General features: G+C 38.0%; 1 protein-coding gene and 1 long non-coding RNA gene across 4 annotated transcripts in view; both read right to left on the reverse strand.

Moving 5' to 3' along the window:
* The window catches only part of LOC134487462 (uncharacterized), a 312,713-nt gene that overhangs the window by 41,371 nt on the left and 248,768 nt on the right, over positions 1–22,574 (reverse strand). The window lies entirely within an intron of this gene.
* LRP5 (LDL receptor related protein 5) overlaps positions 1–22,574 on the reverse strand; it is a 157,797-nt gene that overhangs the window by 41,371 nt on the left and 93,852 nt on the right. For all 3 annotated transcript variants that reach the window (XM_063289268.1, XM_063289265.1, XM_063289269.1), the window contains exon 8: positions 963–1,179. In XM_063289268.1, the coding sequence (XP_063145338.1) occupies positions 963–1,179 (217 nt within the window). The remainder of the gene's footprint in view (positions 1–962; positions 1,180–22,574) is intronic.

The following is a 22,574-nucleotide window of genomic DNA, read 5'->3' on the forward strand; positions in this document are numbered from 1 at the left end:
CCAGTGCATGTGAGTATGTGTGTAAAAGATTCAGTTATTCCCTCAGTGTGATCCTTCGATCTGCAGACATGAAGGATATAAATGGCTGCTCTGTTTATACCTCATACTTAAACTGAAAGCTTCTTTAGACATAAACGTAAGTCAAAGTAGCATAATGGGTTTGGTAGCCAATAATGTGTGCTTTTTATAACAGACGATATCGCGCAGAGGATGTTTTGTAGCCCATTTGATGCATCCCTAAAAATCACATTTATTTCTCATGTGTAAGAATGCATGATAAATTATTCATGTTTACCTCATAAAATGACCTAGGTAGCATGGAAAAGAAACAGAATAGAAATACATCAGGACTATTTGACACCCTCAAGAAACCAGGTGGCTGTACTCCCATTACAACATTTCTTCAACCATTTTGGAGTTCCCCAGTCCCCCAGACAATGGATACACTGCAAAGATGAAAAAGTGAGATTCCGCAAGAAGATCATACTAATAACTGAGCCCCCTCAATGTTCACCAAAAGGAAGTTCTCCTTCAACACAACATCCAAATCTCACACATGGCCATGAGTCATGGGTTATGCCTTTTTTTCATTACTGTCAAGAAGTACTCTTGGCAGCTGAAATGACATGCAGGTGCAACCCTAGGGCCAATAGGAGCACATATTTGGCTGAGGAGGAGACCTGCCACTCTCCTTGCAACCAACCAGTGGGTTCAAAGCTACGCCACCAAATGAGAGATCACTGAGAGCAACTGGAATGATGTCCAAGAGCTCTCCGTTCTTGCTCCCCAAGACCCCTTTACCTACCAGACAACGAACCTGTACGGCGATCCCACTTATTCTAGTCAAACTTACACTGGTTAGACTCCGTATTGAGTAACTCTTACAAGAAACTGGTTATTGTTTTCACTGCAAACATTATTCTGGAGCACAATCCAAACCATTGGGCAATGCCCTAACTTACCAACTGCTCTGGTGACACTTGCTGCTTTAAGACCCATCAAGTCTGGCAACTGATCAATGATAATGTCCCGACTCGCCCACCTCTTGTGAACCCTTTCAATACTTCGCCTCTGCCAATCTGTCCAGTAGATGTAGTCACCAAGTAAAGTAAATCCAAATATATGAGGAAGTTTATCTTCTATGAGTGTTTTTCTCATGGTTCCATCAAGGCTTATTACCTGTAAAATATAAATATATACATATTTTCAGCTACAGTAAACCAAGCATTCTCTATGAAAACTTTATCTTGATGGAGGCGATGATGAGAGTTTAATCTAATTTTCTATTTCCATGGCAGCCAATTTTTCTTGGAATTTTACAGACAGGACATGGATTGTCTTCCTGTTTCTCCTCAGAACACAATAATAAAAGATGCATTGCTATTATCCATGGAGGTTCAATTCAGCTTGTCGCAAATGACAGAATATACTTTCATATAATTTTTAGGCCCATACATTTATGTAATATTTAAGTTATATACATATAAAAACCAGTATGACAGTTTTCTTTAAAAACAATGTTTTTTCTTTAGAACAGCAAAATATAAAATCAGCTAAATATAAAAAAAATTAAATAAGTGTGTTTGGAACTGAAGTATTCCACTCTACTAACTAATTACCACTGAGTGTTCCCTACTACTTTTCTGCCCTTTTCTGCTCTAAGTCTAGATTTTATGTGTACTGTTGCTGGAATCTCTGATCAGTCGGAATGCTCATGCACATTCTACAACCACCCAGCAGCTGAGTCAATGGTTTGAGAGGTTTTGTTTCACTATACTGATGACATTTCTCTCTGCCAACAACGAAATTTCAAAAACTGCTTTTTGGTTTAGAATATAGTTATCCATGGGTTTTATTCCTGCCTTGTGACTTGCAGATATGAAACCTTAAAGAAACAAATTTTACACACACAAACTAGTCTACCATTTTGTGCATGTTCGAAGTAACCAAAAAAAAAAAAAAGAATCTGAAAACAAAGGCCACAAATGCATGTTATAACTGCATGTTAAAAACAGCAGCATAACTAAAGTAGATCACAATACAGCTCTCGGCAAGTATAATAATTAAAACCATTCAATTATCTATACTGCATATCACTTTTATAGGGAAAACTAATACAAGTATATCAAATTAGGATGACATTGTTATGAGTACAGATGGTGAGCAGGAGGGGGCCCCTATCCAGGGGGGGAAACGCATGCGTAGTTTAGAGGCTTTGAACTGTCCTTCAAAGAAACTCAGAGCAGACCCACCTTAAGTTTCAGGGTTTATCTGTCTGGGTTTCCCACGCTCCTTCAGTTTGGTAGGATTTTTCTGTCTATTAGAGCAGTTATCAAACACTAGAGACAATCTCATTGTCTCAGCGTGGTTTTTTGCTTAAGTCAGGACAGACATGACTGACTGACTGAATTAATATCCTATCTTCTCCTGGAGAACTTGTAAGTAGTATACCTGGGGGTTTCCCCTTCTTTTATGTCACAGGTCTTCCTGTGAATTGAGAGGCTGGCTAAAAGAGAGTGACTGGCCCAACATCATTCAGTGGAGCTCTGCGCTCAAGGGGTGGGGTGGGGCTCATACCCAGGTTTCTTTGGTCCTAGTCAAATACCTTAACCTTCATATTAAACTGAAGCAATTACTGTAGAAATAATTTACCACAACATATAAGCCTAAATCAAATTAACAATCTGGGTTAAGCACCTCCCTTTTAAAAAGCAAGTACATGCTTTCTTTGAAATAAGAAGTGCTGTTATGTGTTAGCACCTTGACAGATCTATCACTGACATTAGGATCCGGTAAATGGAGCGTCATTCTCTAGTAGTGCTGGAGGGTAACTGTCACTGTCCTGGCTTATGCTGATTATGCCATGATACTGCACATGGCTTTATTTCATCTAATATAAAAATCAGGAAACAGAAGAGCCCTGTTGGATCAGACAAAGGCCTACCTAGTCAAACTTCCTGCTTTGCACAAAAAATAACTTTTGCAGATTCAATGCTGCCAACAATCACTGCCTGAAAATCTAAGGCAGAACAGAAAAAAGGAGCATCCCTAAAATATAAGCCTAAGTTTTCAGAGAGTATATTGCAGGCTGAAGCTGCAATATACTAACAGGATCTCTTAACAAGAAACAGCATTTACAGTTTAAGGGATGTTGGAATCAATTTATCAGCCTTCTGCTTATATATAAAAGGAACCTTGCTAGCTCACCTGAAAGTCTATCAAATCTAGCATTCTTTCCAATAACCTCAGAAACTAATGGACATTACATGGGCCACCATCATACGTTTAATAAGTAACCCATACCACTAACACCCAGCATATAGTTTAGGTATTTCCAGGTTCCAGGTAGCTCAGTGGTAAGTTCTGAGTGCTGTTTTGTTTTCTGTATGAATCTCATGGCTGACTGGAGCAACAGACTCAGCAATAGATACCCTTGTAAAACCGCTTCTTAATACATGATCAATCCTGCAACCTGTTTCGAGCACAGGAACCAAACTCCCAGTTTCTTGAAACAAACATACTAACAAACAAACAAAATACTTCGAGTTTTCTCCTTAATTCTAATAGCCAGTTTAGTTGTTTTAACTAGCTATTGCCATTATTAACCACAGAGGAATCAGAAACTCATGTAAATCATCCAAAGATCTAGCAGTAGATTCTGACCTACTAATTGCTTGCATTTGTCCTAGGCAATTATTATAAATTGAAATAAGCCCCCCCACCTTTTTTAAATCTGTTTGATTGTGTCCGATTCTTGGAGACTGCCTAGACAAGTCCCTGCAGTTTTCTTGACAAGGTTTTGCAGAAGTGGTTTGCCATTGCCTCCTTCCTAGGGTTGAGAGAAAGTGACTGCTCAAGGTCACCCAGCTGGCTTTGTGCCTTAGGCGGGACTAGAGCTCATGGTCTCCTGTTTCTAGCCTGATGCCTTAACCACTACACCAAACTGGCTCTCTCTAATAAAGCCAAGGCAATTTTAATTCCCAAAGTTATTGATCTTGAGATGCAGCAGGCTGCAGGACCTAGCAAACTCACTGATCTTGAAAATGACAAGCATGGGTCCTACTTGGATGGATGATGATCAGGGATTACTAGCACTGTAGACCAGACTAGGATTTTTTTTTTAAAAAAAAATAATAATTCTGAAAGATGGCCTTGGCAAAACACTTTCACATTATAAATAAAAATACTACATGAATATAGTCCAACTATATTTGATGGAAACCTGATTTTATTTACTCATGTTAAACTAGAAATAACTCAACCCCTTTCAAATATTGTACATGCCCCCATGTACAATAGTATCAATGAACCTCCACAGTCATTAGATCTGCCCCTAATACTATACAACCTTTCCTTTAAGAGCTGAATATCTGGATTTGAGCAAAGGCTTCAATTTTCTCTTTAGAAATAACCTAAATTAACCCTATAGACATTCATACATATTAATCATCCTCATCCTCATAATCAACATTATTCAAAGTACAGAAAAGAAATGAGAAATAGTAAGCCAAAGGAATTTAAAACCTAAATAAAAGAAAGGGAAATATAGCTAAATCTAGTTTATACCAACACTATTCACTAGGCCAGGGTTTCTCAACCAGGGTTCCACAAGAGGACATTAGGGGTTCCCTGGGAGATCACAATTTATTTAAAAAATTATTTCAAATTAGGGCAACTTCACATTAAAGAGGTAAGTTTCATTCTTTATTTTTAGTTTAAGAACACTGTTAATGCATAGATACAGGCCTACACATGAAAGAAATATAATAATTTTGTAACTTCTGGCCTATATTTGAGCCTGAATGTGCAGGGGTTTCCCGAGGCCTGAAAAACATTTCAAGGGTTCCTCCAGGGTCAGTCAAAGGGTTGAGAAAGGTTGCGTTGGACTCTCTTTTCCTTTCTAACACTGAAACCATCCTTGCTTCCACAATGTTTATACATTACCTTTTACTCTTTGAAATTTTCACCTCTCTCTTTCTGAGGAACTCATTAACACCACCCAATCACCACTTTCTTTTTCTTGTGATATTAGTCCATAAATTATTATATCTCCTAAGTATTCAGGCACCAGTGAAATCAACCAGTGCTATAATATTCAGAGGTGGAATGGGGCCAGGAATTAGTATATATTATTAACTAAGTTTGGATACACACACATATATTTAGATATATACACATTGTTCAACCAACTGCTTTTGCCAATGTTGTGGTCCTTCAAATAGAATTAAACTTTATTTGGGCATTCATTGGAAATTCACATACAAAATAAATCCTCTGCTGTTCTACCAAAACTACTTCCAGAATGGAGGGAAGGAACAGAAAAAAAGAAAGAAAGTATTTCTCTCCTCACCATTTACATCCTTCTCTTTACCCTATAAATTCCTACACAATCTGGTTTCCAACATGTATAGGATGCATTGAGAACAGACTATTTACCAGCTGTGGAGGCAACTGTAAACCACAAGTGTTATAAAACAAGAAACTTCAATCTCTGCTTCTTTGTAATTATGTTAATAAACCACAAGTCTAACCATAACAAATATCCACTATGCATATTTCCTTTTGCATGAGGTGATTACTTTAAGGAAAATCTTAACAGAAGCTTTTCTAAAATTTTGACAAGTGAGACTTGGTCTGGTACAATTTAAAAGCACAGTCTGAAATTAAGCTACAATTATTTTAGCACTAGCTTCTCAGATATTCCAAACAGATATCAACCCTGGGGACCTCTCCAAATCAAACTGTAATTTATAATGAAAGTTTTCCTTCTGTCAGAGTATGTTAATATCTACAGCATATGCACTAAAACATGGCTTGGCTTTTTTCCACATCACCCAAGGGTCAGACTTGCAAGCATAAGACAGCCTTAGGGCTGGCTAAGCAGCAGTAGGCTAGAAAACAGCTTCATTAAAAATGTTACAACCCCTGACAAATCATAGATCAGGGCAAGTTTTCCTTTTATCGAAAGGCTTGATAGCTATCCCACGAAAATAAAATGTGGAGAGCTGATCAATATTTATGAAACTCGTTAGAAAAGTGCAGTATGTTTAATGTAGCACCCACAACTTATTAACTTTATTTTATTCACACATAAATGCAATTTATATTTCAGACCTTTATTTATACTATACGATGGCTATAGTATAGGTTGTATTTATATATTGTTCTCCCTTGTTCTGCAGAAAGGGAGAAGAACATATTTATCAACTGAGACCTCAATTTATATTCCACAAAGAATCAGAAGTCAGAAATATTCCCAATTAAAGATGACAACATATAGACTTATGGTATATTTTGTCTATCCAGAATTAGGCAGATTTCTTTAATGAAGATTATGCTTGGTCTTCTCATCTACATCTGTATGCATTATACTTCAGCTACACCCATCTACTCTGGCAACACCTTTAGAAACCACAAAGAAATAGCCTAGGTTTACTTATGCAGTTCCCGTATGTTCAAAAGTGCTGCCGCTCTCTTAACAGCTGTAAGATTTGGGGAAAATGTAATAAATTGTTTGGCTATCTTTTTCTTTATGATTACTATGAACCTTAGGATGTAATTTTGTAAAAACATCACTTCTGAATGACCTCATACCAGGAGATGCAATTATTCAAGTTTTCATCTAAGGTACATCTAAAGACATTCCATGTTACTGAGCTCCAAAATATTGGGGAAAATGTCCCCTCTTATCTGAAGTGGGTTCTCACAGACCCAAGTAAAAAGAACTTGCATGCACCCATTTGTAAAGCCATTTTAAAGGAAAGGGGGAAAAAATCTGCAGATTTATTATTGGATCATTCATATTTATCAATGCTCACACTGGGGAGATGGGCGGTGATATAAATTTAATAAACAAACAAACAGTGCAAAACATCATCAAGTCTTAATCTGGTTTTTGCAATACCACATCATGGTACTTGTTTACTTTCAGACAACTGTAATAGGAGGAAAACACCACAATCCCCCCTTTTCAAAAGGAAAGAAATTAGGGACACTGAAACCATTCAATAAATTTTGAGGTGGGAATGCCAAATTTAAGCTCCCTGAGCTCAGGACAAAACTCTATACTGTTTTAAGCATTCTGATGTATTGTTATACAACTGGCTTTTTAAAAACTCCCCAACCAACTTCAAAGAGTCCATTAGCCATTTAAAAAATGAGCACAAACTGTGTCTCTTCTGCCACTGGCTAGGACACATTGAAGGGAAGTAAGGATAGGAGTGAAGGAAAGTCAGCTAAGTGTATGTTCAAAGATTGGAATAATTTTAGATGTAAGAAAAACACTATGGCCTGCCCAGGTCTACACTGTATTTTATAAAGCCTTTACTACTTGGCAGTTAAAATTAATGGGTTTATAACATAAAATTTTCCTCATTTGCTATTTGTATGTACATACGTTGTGCTTTATCTTTCAGACAAGTTGCCAAATTAACAAAAAAGTGCATTCTATATGGTATGTGCACTTACAACTTGCTATGCTGCTGAGTTTTCAGGTTGCAAAATACAAAAACCATGTTGCTTTCTTGACCTTTGGAAAGAGAGAATTATTTTTTTCTGTTCATGGGCTGGGTTAAAATACATTCAATGCTGTTGGTTCTTTGGGCATAAATTCTGTGGCTACTTGTGCAGGAAGAGGTTGCAAAAAGCACATTTAACTGTTGCTTCCATTGTTTCCTATTGAAATTTTTAAAATGTTTACTTTTGGGGGAAAAAATCCCTTGTTCAATTTTTCTGTAAGTTGGGAGGTAAGTTACATTTGGCGTGGATTAACACCTCAACAACTTTTGTGGCTCTAGGATGAAAAACAAGAGTGCAGGATACTTGTTTTAAGTTTTCACTGCATCTTACGGGCTTGTTCCACCCAATAAAGAACACTGGAGAAGTACTGAATTTTGTTCCATTAGAACACTCAGAAAATTCCACCAGAATGTTCTGAATGCATCAATTTTGTTTTATGATCAGAACAAAATGCATTTTCCTCTTTTGTGTACACCCCCTAAAGGAAATGCCATATTAAGAACAATGATTCATATGCTCTAAAGGAAAACAGTTGGCTAGACTGGTTGTTCTTCCACTCTTGATAATTTGGAAAAGCTGTATCTAAATATTACCAGCATACTGTTTTTTAAAAGTCACCAAATAAGAAAGCTGATGGATAAAGATTGAAACAAGTATATACTTTGGGGGATTGGGGGAGAGAGAGAACGAGAGAAAGAAACTAATTTAACAAGCTGTTTTCTTTCACTGGGTCTTCTGTCCTTTAGTGAAGTCCAATATGATAAAATGTAAGGATAACACCAAGGATTTTTGACTGATGTTACCTGAATTGGATCACAGCTTTAATGCCAACAGGGTTCAGTTGAGTTCCACAATCTTGTCATTGCATTATTATTAATACTTATTTATTTATTTTCCATCCCGCCTTATTATTTTTATAAATAACTCAAGGCGGGGAACATACCTAATACCCCTTCCTCCTCCTATTTTCTCCACAACAGCAACCCTGTGAGGTGAGTTGGGCTGAGAGAGAGTGACTGGCCCAAAGTCACCCAGCTGGCTTTCATGCCTAAGGCAGGACTTATGTTTCCAGTATTCATCTTTCAAATACTCTTTTCAGGTAGTTCACACTAATTTAAACATTCCACACAAGGAATAAACTCCATATATTTGTAGTGAAATAGGAAAATACCAAAAAAATGTATAGCTTTCAGTTTTTTAAAAAAACCACAGATCCAAGCTGCTGGCAAAACAACAAATGCCATGTATTAGAAACTATGCTGCCAAGTTCAGGACACCTGTAGCCTATCCAAAATATAGTCTCACACTGTTTCTGCTATTAGCCTTCCTCCTCTGCCTATTAATAAAGACTCAAAGCTTTCTGAAAACAAAGTCCATAAATATCAATACCACCTCAAAACTGATTTTGTTGTTGCAATTCAAAAAAGGAGTACAACGAGCCAAAGCAAGTGTTACTTACATTCAGGTGAAAAAGTTCTACTGAGAAGCAAAGAATCAGCAGTACAAGTGAGATGCACCAGTTGCATCACACTGGAATTTTGTGATAAAATGAATTATCAGAGACAAGCTCAATTATGCGCCCATATTCTCTTCCCCTGCCCCCACCCCGGGAACACACACTTCTATTAATACCTAACAAGATTCTGCAAACTGTGCTCCATGGACTAATTAAAGATCAATGCATGTAATTCTCCCCACCCTTAATTAATACAGATCAGGGACTTTCTTTGCCTTGGGCTACACAAGCAAATTACAGTTGCCAAATATCTAGAGACGTATTAAGTAATAGCCTCATTTAAACCCAAGACACATAGTTCATAAATATTGAAGCATCACTGGCAGCCATGTCCAGGAGAATTTCTGCAGAACTTCATTTTGCATACTAATTGTGCCCATTCCTGGACCAGAAGGTCCCTCAGTCACCTCCCAAGGTAGATTACTGAAATACGCTCTACACGGGGCAGCCCTTGAAGGGTATCCAGAAGCTACAACTCATCCAGAATGCAGTGGTGCAAGCAGTCACAGGTGCACCTTGGTACGTCCATGATACAACTCCGCTTTGAGAGTTGCACTGGCTGCCAGTGTGCTTCTGGGTGGAATTCAAGGTGCTGGTTGTCACCTATAAAACCTTCCATGGTACGAGGCCCGGTTATTTGCGATACCACCTCTCCCCAGTTATTTCTATCTATCTCACTAGGTCCAAGAAGAGGGGCATGCTCTGGGTTCCTTCAGTTAAAGAATGTCATCTAATGGGACCTGGAAAGTGTGCCTTTTCTGTTGCAGCACCTGACAAATGAAACATCATACCACCCCACCCCCCAGATTAGATTGACCCCTACCCTGCCAGCCTTTCCTAAAGTTCCAGGGCTTGGGGATCAGGAGGTTAGATGGCCTACTGAGAGGTTTTTGCTGATTGTTCTGTTTGGGCTTACCTACTGTAGGTTTTTACTCCATATTAATATTATTTTTTATTGTTTTTATGTTTTGTTAGCTGCTGGCAGTTGCATCTGAGAGATGGGTGGCCATATAAATTGATTGATTGATTGATTAAATAAATAAATAAATATAGACACCCTATGTGTGGTGTTGGGGTAGGGTATAAGTGAGAAAAAGACTGAAAAAAAAGAGAAAGAGGAAATGGCTGCAGAATGCATTTTTTAAATGTAAAAGAGTTCTTCAAACTGGTACTTTCTTTGTGTGTTGAACTATATAACCATGCTTTCCCAGAAGCATACCCTTTAAAGCATTCCCCGTCTTGGCACCCTAAGGATGCATCTATAAGTACCATGTTGCCTCATTTGGACAGATATCCAAGTATGCATTCCATTGTAGCAATGAAAAACGGACAGACCACCCACACTGGAATGTGCATTTGGAGACACACACCTACATAACCCAAGGAATTCTCATGTGTCTGCCAGGTCAGAACAATGATCTAATCTAGGTCAACCTCTGGTCTTTTAACAACAGTCTGCCAAATGGCCCTGATTCACTCACAAGCAAAGAATGGGAAAGAACAAGTATTTTTATTGTTGACAGAGAATGCAGATGCATTCTCTGAGAGCATGATAACTCTACTTTCACTGGCATAGTAACTACAGAGACTTTCTTCAAAGTCCTGATATTATCCTTGCCATTTTGAATTTTTAATGTCAAGATTAGCTATCCAAACAGCAATATTGGGTGGAAGATAAAATCAGCCTTCCCCAATTTGTATTTTCCAGACTTGCTCCTCAACTGCATCATATCATTGTTAAAATTCAAGTTGCAGTGGTTTAAAGATGAAATACATTACATAATAATACCCACAACATAAACTATATTCAAACATATTCTTAACATTGAGTGGATATGTTTGATTTTACTCTCCTGCAAACTTTCTTCCTCCCTCCTCCTGGCAGTAGAGATGGCTTCATGATTCCCCCAAGGACCAGATAGCTTATCCCTTTAGCTAAAAATTAGTTCCATGATACAAGTCTATCCTAAAATTAAGCCCATTTGGGCAAGCTCTCGTTTGGTGTCACAGACTGGAACATGGTTAAAAATAGCAGAGAGTTTACAAACCAAAGAGCATTTCTTAAGGCACAAGCATGCACTGACTGATCCCTAGTCTGGTTAAGTTTACATACAGTCTGGAGGAGTGGTTTAATTTGTAGCATGGGCTAGGAGAGAGTCCTGAAGCTACTTCCAACCAACCTTTCTCCCTCCCAATTTGTGAAAGGCTATTTTATACAAGGTGGGATGAGGTTGTTTTGAACTTCCCAAACTGAAACCTGTTAAAAGAGAAAAAATAATTGTAAAAAGTTATTGTGCAGAAGAACAAGCAGAACATTCACATAAAACCTGTTATGGAGATTGCTGCTGAAGCCCTCTCCAGGGGGAAAAGCGCACGCACAGTACTGAATCTCTTTGGGTCCCAATAAAGAAGACCAGAAAAGAACCACCTCAGCTTTCTGTGCTTTTCTGGTAGGGTTTGCTGGTGCCTTTTCAGTTTAGCAGGATTTCGTCCTTTAGGGTAGAAAAATAAACACTAGAGCTTAATCTTCTGGTCTCGGCGAGATTCTTCACTCCATATCCTGACAAAACCTGCCCACTGTGAATTTTAAGTTTTGCCTTTTCAGTATTAGAACTTGATACATTAGACCCGGGTTTCTCAACCAGGGTTCCCTGGAACCCTAGGGTTCCGTGAGAGGCTACTAGGGGTTCCCTGGGAGAACACGATTTATTTAAAAATAATTTCAAATTCGGGCAACTTCACATTAAAGTGGTAAGTTTCATTCTTTAGTTTTAGTTTAAGAACACTGTTAATGCACATATGCAGGCCCACCATGAAACGAATATAATAATTTTGTAATTTCTGGCCTATATTTGAGCCTGAATGTGCAGGGGTTCCCTGAGGTCTGAAAAAGATTTCAAGGGTTTCTCCAGGGTCAAAAAGTTGAGAAAGGCTGCATTAGACTGACCTTGGTCGAAAATTAGAACAAACAAAAACAAAGTATTTTATTAACTTGGGATTCATCCTCAATTTGTTTTATATTAAAGGGAAAAATGCACTTGTTATCGTACTTTGTTTGATTTCATCTAATGCTACTTAGTGCACTGCTATACTAAGAACAGTCATCTGAGCAGTATTTGCTTTAGATGAAATGTACTATTTGCTAAGACCATTAATTTGAAATCACTACTTTGTGTCAGAATGTTATGAAAATTTGTTGGTAATGTTGCAAGCAGCATATATTTAGAATTTACTATATTTTATATTTAACAGTTGAGGCTTAACCCAAATATACAAAATACTGGCCTTAAACTCTTAATTTTCAATGTCTTTTAGAAAAAAAATATAGCTGTTGTTTTATCCCTTTTCGGGAGAAATAAACAGTCCGGTCACCAGGTTTAAACCATACCACGTGTACAACCTTACATTTGTTTAAACCAGATTCAAACTGATTAATTGTTCTGTTATTTCTTTAACAATGGGGTGGAGAGCCTGTGGCCTTTCACATTGAGTTGAAAGGTAATACCCATAATTAGAAAATTAGAAACATTGGAGGTAAATTCCAGGCAAAAATGGGTATGATCAAAAACAAAGATGGCAAGGACCTAACAGAAGAAGAGATCACGAAAAGGTGGCAAGAATATACGGAAGACCTGTATAGGAAGGATAACAATATCGGGGGTAGCTTTGATGGTGTGGTCAGTGAGCTAGAGCCAGACATCTTGAAGAGTGAGGTTGAGTGGGCCTTAAGAAGCATTGCTAATAACAAGGCAGCAGGAGATGACGGCATCCCAGCTGAACTGTTCAAAATCTTGCAAGATGATGCTGTCAAGGTAATGCATGCTATATGCCAGCAAATTTGGAAAACACAAGAATGGCCATCAGACTGGAAAAAAATCAACTTATATCCCCATACCAAAAAAAGGGAACACTAAAGAATGTTCAAACTATCGAACAGTGGCACTCATTTCACATGCCAGTAAGGTAATGCTCAAAATCCTGCAAGGTAGACTTCAGCAATTCATGGAGCGAGAATTGCCAGATGTACAAGCTGGGTTTAGAAAAGGCAGAGGAACTAGGGATCAAATTGCCAATATCCGCTGGATAATGGGAAAAGCCAGGGAGTTTCAGAAAAACATCTGTTTCTGTTTTATTGACTATTTTAAAGCCTTTGACTGTGTGGACCATAACAAATTGTGGCAAGTTCTTAGTGGTATGGGGATACCAAGTCATCTTGTATGCCTCCTGAAGAATCTGTATAACAACCAAGTAGCAACAGTAAGAACAGACCATGGAACAACGGACTGGTTTAAGATTGGGAAAGGAATACGGCAGGGTTGTATACTCTCACCCTACCTATTCAACTCGTACGCAGAACACACCATTTGATGTGCTGGGCTTGAGGAATCCAAGGCTGGAGTTAAAATCGCTGGAAGAAACATTAACAATCTCAGATATGCAGATGATACCACTTTGATGGCTGAAAGTGAAGAGGAACTGAGGAGCCTTATGATGAAGGTGAAAGAAGGAAGTGCAAAAGCTGGCTTGCAGCTAAACCTCAAACAAACCAAGATTATGGCAACCAGCTTGATTGATAACTGGCAAATAGAGGGAGAAAATGTAGAAGCAGTGAAAGACTTTGTATTTCTAGGTGCAAAGATTACTGCAGATGCTGACTGCAGTCAGGAAATCAGAAGACGCTTAATCCTTGGGAGAAGAGCAATGACAAATCTCAGTAAAATAGTCAAGAGAAGAGACATCATGCTGACAACAAAGGTCCGCTTAGTTAAAGCAATGGTGTTCCCAGGAGTAACATATGGCTGCGAGAGCTGGACCATAAGGAAGGCTGAGAGAAGGAAGAGAGATGCTTTGAAACTGTGGTGTTGGAGGAAAATTCTGAGAGTGCCTTGGACTGCAAGAAGAAACCAGTCCATCCTCCAGGAAATAAAGCCAGACTGCTCACTTGAGGGAATGATATTAAAGGCAACACTGAAATACTTTGGCCACATAATGAGAAGACAGGACACCCTGGAGAAGATGCTGATGCTAGGGAGAGTGGAAGGCAAAAGGAAGAGGGGCCGACCAAGGGCAAGATGGATGGATGATATTCTAGAGGTGACGGACATGTCCCTGGGGGAGCTGGGGGTGTTGACGACTGACAGGAAGCTCTGGCATGGGCTGGTCCATGAAGTCACGAAGAGTCGGAAGCGACTAAACGAATAAACAACAACAAAAACACCCATAATCCATTGCCACTGGCCATACAGTCTGGGGCCCAAAGCAATTTCGAATCCAGTAAAACCTAGATGGCTCTGAGCTTAACCCAAGCATTCCTCCATCTTTATTAATCTTCCATGTGCTGAAACAGCAGCAGCATATTAGTAGAGTCCAACATTTATGGTATGCATAAGCACCCAAAAAACCAAGCACCAAGGAAATGTGTTTTATTTATTTTTTATCCCGCCTTTATTATTTTTATAAATAACTCAAGGTGGCAGACATACCTAATACTCCTTCCTCCTCCTATTTGCCCCACAACAACCACCCCGTGAGGTGAGTTGGGCTGAGAGAGAGTGACTGGCCCAAGGTCACCCAGCAGGCTTTCATGCCTATGGCAGGACTAGAACTCTCAGTCTCCTGGTTTCTTAGCCACTAGACCTGGTTTCTAACCACTAGACCAAACTGGCTCTTCTTTATAATACTTGTTCTTGGATACCAAGACATGGAAAGCAACTTAAACATTTTGCTCAAGCAAATTCAATATATAGTTTTAGCAATAACGTGTCAGATAGGAAGGTGAAAAATACATGATGTTGTACCAGCATTCTTTTACACAGTAATGATATAATGCAATTATTTTTATATCAATAAGGCTTTTTATATTAGTCTTCATGAACTTCTAGCATCAAAAACACGAACCTTCAAATTTGTATATGTACATAAAGCTACACCCAAGGGTTCTAAGAATTCATAGTCATTCACTTGTTTGTGAAAGAAATCTTTCATATTGATATCACAATAACAGTTAATGCCTGAACTTATTTTATGGTTTGCATTTTAAATAGCAGTACACTGAAAAAAACAAAACAAAAAAGGTTAACAAAATTGCAAGTTTCAGATGCAAAGATAGTAATTAGCCCTAAAGTTAGATTAGGTTAGCTTTCCTCAAACAGGGGGTGCCACATCAGAATCTCTGATATTGCCTCTGGATACCAGGGATTGGTATAAATCCCTTGCCTCTGGATACTAGAGATTGATATAAATTATCTGAAGGGACAACAAATTGTGAAAGGCTGGCTTAAATGAGTGTAGGATAAGATTATGTATCTATTTTTTTTACTTTTAGATGTTCCATGTAAATGACCTGGTTGTCATGTAGTGTCAAGTGTTAATAAACAGTAACAGGAAACATTCTAATACTAGCAGCAATCAATAATGTAGGGTTTCCTATTTCTAATTTGTATGTAATTGATCTGCTCGTAAGATTATACTTAAAATACTACAATTTGATGTTTTGTAGGAAACAGAAAGAGCACTGTTGCAGAAAAAAAGTTCAGAAGATGTTCAAAATTATTTAGATAATCCTGTAAAATAAAATAGGAATTTGTATCACTCTCTAAAAAAATTAAACTTATGTTTTACAATTACCTGCTGGAAAATGAATGTTAGGTGCTAGAAATTTTCTATCAGCTAGTCCTAAATAACAAACAATAAAATAGCAATATTTTAATGTGAAAGTTCAATTGTTAACTTCAAAAGCCTAGTTATATCTAAGGAAGCAAATATTCTTTACCAAAAGATATCATTATGATCTCTGATAAAGGAAAATATCATCATGTTCAGAGGAGATTCACCAAGGTCAAATTCATATGCAGATATAACTGCAACCATGAAGCAAATTTAACTAACAGGCAATTTTAAGAAAAATATCTAGTCACCATAAATATAACAAAGCTGTGAGTAACGGAAGACACATTTTATATCTATGGATGGATGATGGACAGCATTTACAACACTCTTGTAAAACTGGAGAAGCTTTGGACAAAGGCACCCAAGACAAAGCAAGATGAAAACTGACAAAGGATTCAATGTGTTCAATAGTTCACAACAGGCTCCCGAGGGAAAGTTAGAAAGGGAAAAGATGGTGGGGCTACCTAGATGCGCAGCCAACGCAAAAGGGCAGCAGGGTGCTCTTAGGTGAAGGAAGCCTTACCATAAACAGTGACAAGCAAAACATATGGAGCATCACAATGAAATCAGCATGCAGACATAACAATGACTCATCATAAAAACTGAGAAGTAGGCCAGATTAAAGAGTTGGTAGCATCTATTGAAAATTAGCATTGCCCTTTGAACTGTTTTCTTATACCCATGTTTGAGCAACAAGGGAAATGGGGGGAGGGGGAAAGCCACCTTCAGACTTTTCATGTTGCAGGTGTGGGAATAACCAATTTTAGGTTTAAATGTTTTCCACCATTTCCTTCAGCAAGCTGAGGTATGATCTTTGTGCAAAACTGAGAATCAACTTTAAGAATTGTTGCTGTTTTTTTTAAACAAGAAAGTGTAAGCAGAATTAAATTAAAAAATTAATTGTGGTCAGCTGTAACAAATATGAGTCATAGAAATAATGAAGTCTACAGTACAAACTATGCCTCAGTAATACGCAACCACAAAAATATGTAACAAAAAACTGTTCAGATTGCAATTAATCCTGCAGAAAACTTCAAAGCAGGCATGAATTCCTGGTCTCACAACTCAGAAACAATGGTGACGTGGGACAGTTTTAAAAAGTGCCTGCTCAGGCAGATGATTTATTGACCACTTTTGCTCATGGGTGCTCATCCAAGCTATTGGGAGTATGGCAGAAACTCCCCTCCCCTCCTCCCTCTTTCCCAGTTTCTTTAGAACGAACTAGAAGGGGAGGAGAAAGACATCTGACAGCGCTTTGCATAAAAGGACAACACAGCATTTTTAAGCATTCATAACGGCCAAATCAACCAAACAAATTGCCTGAAGAACTGCAACAGTAAGCTATTGGATTCTTACGTCGGCAACTTCAGAAGTCCATTGGAAGAATAAAATCTTTTATCGTGTTTTCAAAAAACAAAAAACAATCACAATTCTTGCTCTGTCTCTCAGAATCTGGGAAAAAAAACCACCCCCTGCACCACTAATTTAGTCTTCTTGCTGAAGAATGAATACAAGTTAAAAAGGAGCCGACGGCTGGAGGAAAGCCAAGAGAAATCTTTCAGGAGCAAAATGCAGAAAGAATGGTGTTCGTTCTGCATTCAAATTTCACATGGAATTCCACAGATGAGATGATATATCTTGCTATAGGTCCAAGAATACACCTTTGTTAGACAAAACACTGCTATACCTAGAAGTGCAAGGGAATGGATTCCTTGCCAAGGTTTCTTTCAAAAGTCACCCTTCACCAGGAAGAGGGCTTCTTTGCAAGAACCTCAAAGTGGAGAATTAGCAGCTCCTGGCTTTCTATTTATAGTCATCCAGGCAGTGAATAGTTTCATTCCAAATGCCACAAGGCAGACATGCAACCTTTCATTCTGGGGACCTGATTTGTGTTTCGTTTCATGAAGTCAAGGACTAGAAAGACAAAAAGAATTTCTAACAAGTGTGCAACAAAAAGTTTGGCGGGGAAGAGCAGCCCAGCTTCTTTATTAGCTCTGCTAAATTCTCAGACATTGGCATAAGGGGTTGGAAAGGGGGACTAAAAAAAAAACCCCTTTCCCACAGACTTCTACTTCCTTTTTTAAAGGCAGATCTGCATGGTCTGTCCCCCTGCCCCACCCTCATTAACTGTGAATGCTAGTGTCCTGAAGTTTAAGCAAACCTGGGGGCCAGTGCGTGGCGGTGGAAAAGGAATGAAGGGGTGCAAGCATTTCAATTAGTTGTCTTTGAAGGATCCTTCTGAATGAGACAGAACATGCTTGTCAAATGCAAGTTCAAGTGAAAGCCACTTCTGCCAACGAAGGGCACAGATGGCTGTGGGGGTTCTGCTAAACCCTCCTTGGGCCCCCCTTATGTCTTTATTGCTCACAAAAAAAAAAGAGGCAGGGGTCACACACAGTTTAGACTAAGTTAGCATCATTTCCCACAGGATGACTCTAGTCAATCAACATTAGGAGAAACCCTTCCCTTTTTTGAGTGACGGATGTCTCCTCAAGGACAATGAATACTCATAAAAAACTGAACACAGTCTTTAATATAAATGATAGTTGCTGATATTAGTTGAACAAGCCTGAATATTTCTATCAAGTTAATGCTGAGTGATTCTGAGCACACCCTCCTTCTAATCAGCTCTTTTTCCCCAAATGGGTCACACAATGTGGCACTGAAGCTACAAAAGCCATCTACAATCCAGACCAGGGTTTCTCAGACAAGGTTCCGTGGGATCCTAGGATTCCACAAGAGGTCACCGGGAGTTCCCTGGGAGATCATGATTTATTTTAAAAAATATTAATTCAGGCAACTTCACATTAAAGAGATAAGTTTCATTCTTTATTTTTAGTTTAAGAACAATGATAGTGCATATATTCAGGCCTACTCATGAAACAAATATAATACTTTTGTAACCTCTGGCCTATATATGAGCCTGAATGTGCAGGGGTTCCTTGAGGCCTGAAAAATATTTCAAGGGTTCCTCCAGGGTCAAAAGGTTGAGAAAGGCTGATCCAGACTGTGTGAAAATAGAGTTTCCGCTATATAGTCACCTACGTGCAATGGCTAAGAGCGTATCCTGAGGACAGATTTTTTTGGAGCAGTTTAACCACATGCACACAGAGCATGGAGAAAATGAAATTAAACAGAGCAAAACAAAACCACTGAGGTAAATTTCCTCAATTATTTAAAATGAAGGTGGTCAGAACATGAAAAATTATTCACTGGTAACCACCGTGAGGAAAATGTTTCTTACAACATTTTCATCTGATGTTGCTCTAAATACAGGTTTGGAAAAAGGAAAACAATCCAGTATCATTTAATCTCGTAACACTCACTGAAATGCCTAAATTGTATAAAAAGCTAAATAGATCACTGTTACATATGCTAACATGGAGATGTTAGCAAATATTTCAAATTAAAGCCAGATAACCAATGAAGTGGAACTAAATCTGAGAATAGTGCTTTGCATAAACATGTATTACCACTGAAGAGATTCAAATACTTTCATCTATTGCACAACTACCATAAAAACTGTGGGACCTGGTGCACAAATCTTTTTATTTAAAACATGGTAGTTTACTGAATAATCCATAATTGGTAAGTTGACTAAGTAAAAGCCAAATATGCTACATTATATGACAATGTATAAATCTAAGCAGCCAAACTGGAAGGACAAAAGCAAATCCAAACAAGCACAAACCAATAAATTCTAGGGTTTTTAAAAAGACAGCTTTCAGCTTTCATTTGGACATTATTCCATCCCACCTCATTAACTTGTTTTATTCCCTTTGTCTTCTTTTACTTTTCTGGTTTACAGAATTGGAAGACTTCTGAATGTGAGCCATGTGGGAACATAAACATATATTTTAATGAAAGTAGAGGCTTTTTTTTTTTTTAAAGAGTCAACTTTAATGAAAGTTGACTCTTTCTTCCAATCAAGTTCTAACGTACAATGTAACATCCAGAACCTTCTACAATGCTGCTTTAACTTTTAAACACTCTGTTTCTTATATTGTACATTTGTATGCATTGTGCATATTTCAAAACATACCCACAATGGAGGAAGCAATGCTTAGGACTTTTTCTAAATTAATGGGAAAACACCACCCTCCAATATTGACAAAGCCATGATATCAAAATGAGACATGTGTATCAACATCATCATACAAATGACATTATGTATTTGGGACATAACATCTGGCACAAGTATGTAAACTGTATAATTTGCACGATGCATGGGCCATCATCTGCCTTTCCCTCCCTCTCAAAAATATATAGAATTGTACCATTGAAAAGGGCCATGTAGGCCAGTGAGTACAGTTCCCTGGTTGGTACAGGAATTCACATTATAGCATCCCAAACAGATGTCTCTCTAGCATCTCACTGAACCCATTCAATGGAAGGGACCCTGCCACCTCTCTGGATAACTGGTTCCATCATCAAGCGTTCTTTCTGTTACCAAGCTATTCCTAAAATTCAGTTGAAATCTGCCTTCCCATAACTTAAATCCACTGTTCTATGTCCTGCACTCTAGAATGAGAGAGAGCAGGTCTTGACATTCTTCTATGTGGCAGTCATTCAGGCATTTACAAGGGCTCTCACATCTTTCCACAGTTCCCTTCTCATGACTAGATATACACAACTCTTCATTTTCTCTCCACAGGACCCTCATTTCTAATCTCCTGATCAACCTCATTATCCTTTCTGAATCTATTCTCATTTTTCTAAATTAGCGCCCAAAAGTCAACAGAGCATTTGAGATGAGGCTGAATAAAGCAGGATAAGATGGAACAATTATTTACTTTGAGTCAGCAATCAACTACTAAGAATTTTTAAAGAAGCATCATTACCAAACAAGTTGTCTATCAACCTATAACTAAAGTTTTGTTTTTAAATGAAAAAAAAATGCATTTATCTGTTGCGTCTTATGTTCAATTTATGATTTAATAAAATACCCAGATCCTTTCTACCTGTACTACTGCCAAATCAAGTCTCCCCAGACTATACTGAGCCTTTCATTTTTTTTCTTCCAAGATTATAGTTCCAATCCTGTTGAATTTTATTCTGTTTTGTTCCAGCCTACGGTTCATGTCTGTCTACATCTTTCTGCAACTTTTTTCTCTTCTAAAGAGTTATCCACTCCTCCTAGTTGTGCATTATTTTAAATCTGGTGACCAACTCAATCTTTCCATCCAGGTCATTAATAAAAATGCTGAACAACAGAGGGCCCAAGACAGAACCCTTAGTCCACTTAATACTACGCTCCAAGCTGATATTGAGGCATTTAGAAGTACTGTCTTGTGTTGCATCTTATAGCTCATATTTTGTGATTTTATTAATTTGGACATCATGGGAGACTTTATCAAATGCATTGCTGAGGTTAAGGTACACTATGTCTATGGCATTCCCCTGATCTATTAAGCTAGTAACTCTGTCAAAAAAGTAGGTAAGGTTAGTCTGGCATGACTTGTAATAAAACCCATGCTGGCTGTTGTTAACTGCTACATTCTTAACCAACTGATCACAAATACATTGTTCAATAATCTTCTCAAAAAACTTGCCCATCAAGCTAAGAGACCCATAATTTCCCAGATCCCCCCTTTTTTGTGGACAGGAACATTTGCTGTCTCCCAGTCTTCTGGGACATTGCCAGTTCTCCAGGTTTTCTGGAAATTATAGTTAGTGATCCTGATAGTTCCTTCAATACTCTGGATGTAAGACCTGAATTAGTGTAATTGTACAGTGGTCTCTGTGTAATTCCTTAGCTTTTTAATAGATTTCCTCTTGATAAGCTTATTTATTAAGATAACAAGATGTGTTCTGATTGGACACATTCCCATCTTTATGCAAGCAAAGCATATTTTTCACTCCCATCGAGTTTTCCTTCCTGTCCACTGCTCTTCCCTCCCTCCCTTCCTCCCCCTTCCCAATCCAAAGCATGCTGAAAGATCAAAAGATTCAGCACAAGAATCACTAAAGAAAGGTTTTTGGTGAGATATATCCCTATGTATGCATTACCAAAGCTTCAGTCACATAAGCGGAAGGCTGGTTCTAAATATTTTTGTGTTACTGTTTTCCATGTAATATGGTCCAAATGTATAGGAAATGACAAAAAGCCAACATTCTGTTTCAATCAGAATAAGAAAATCAGAAGTTTCAAGCTTGTATGGAAACTGTATTGTTTGAGTCCACAGCAGTCCTTTAATTGGTTCCCTGGAAGTCAGGCTACTCAGTATTATTCAGGATGATCGACGTCCATTTCTCCTTTGACTGTGGGAAGGCAACTGCTTTACTTCTGACATAGCCTCCTCACAGGTCAAAGGTCAGTTACCCTATTCAAGGCTCCCAACCGTCTCTTCCTCCCTATCCCAATTTTTAAAAATAAAAGTTTATTTTGATGCAGGTTAAAGAATACATCATTAATTTTAAGTACAAAGCAGCTACTTTTTCAGTAATTTTTAAAAAGCTTGGTGAACTATAAATTTGTTTACTTGTGTAAGAAAAGAGCAATTTATAGATCCAACAGAACTGTTTCAACAAATTTAAAATACCATTTGGTATGAACTGTAGAACATTGAAGAAAGGAAGCCACACACACAGTCATTTTCCTTGCTAGTACTGTTGTTGCCTCAAAGAAATTTAGTTTGGGAACTAAAGACAGGAAGTGGAACAGTGAATTTGCCCCGCAACTAACTTCTGAGTAAGAATTTGATGAGGTGTTTTCTTTTCCCCCAAAACATAAAACAAAATTAAGACACAAAAGAAGCATGCAATTAAATTTTGAGGAATAAATATTAACATGTATTCTAAAACTCTGGACTGATTTGCATTTTACACATGTAAAAGTAACCATCCCAGAAGATCCTGCTATCTTTTACAA

This window comes from Candoia aspera, chromosome 1 (assembly GCF_035149785.1).
Source record: "Candoia aspera isolate rCanAsp1 chromosome 1, rCanAsp1.hap2, whole genome shotgun sequence".
Classification (NCBI taxonomy): Eukaryota; Metazoa; Chordata; class Lepidosauria; order Squamata; family Boidae; genus Candoia; species Candoia aspera.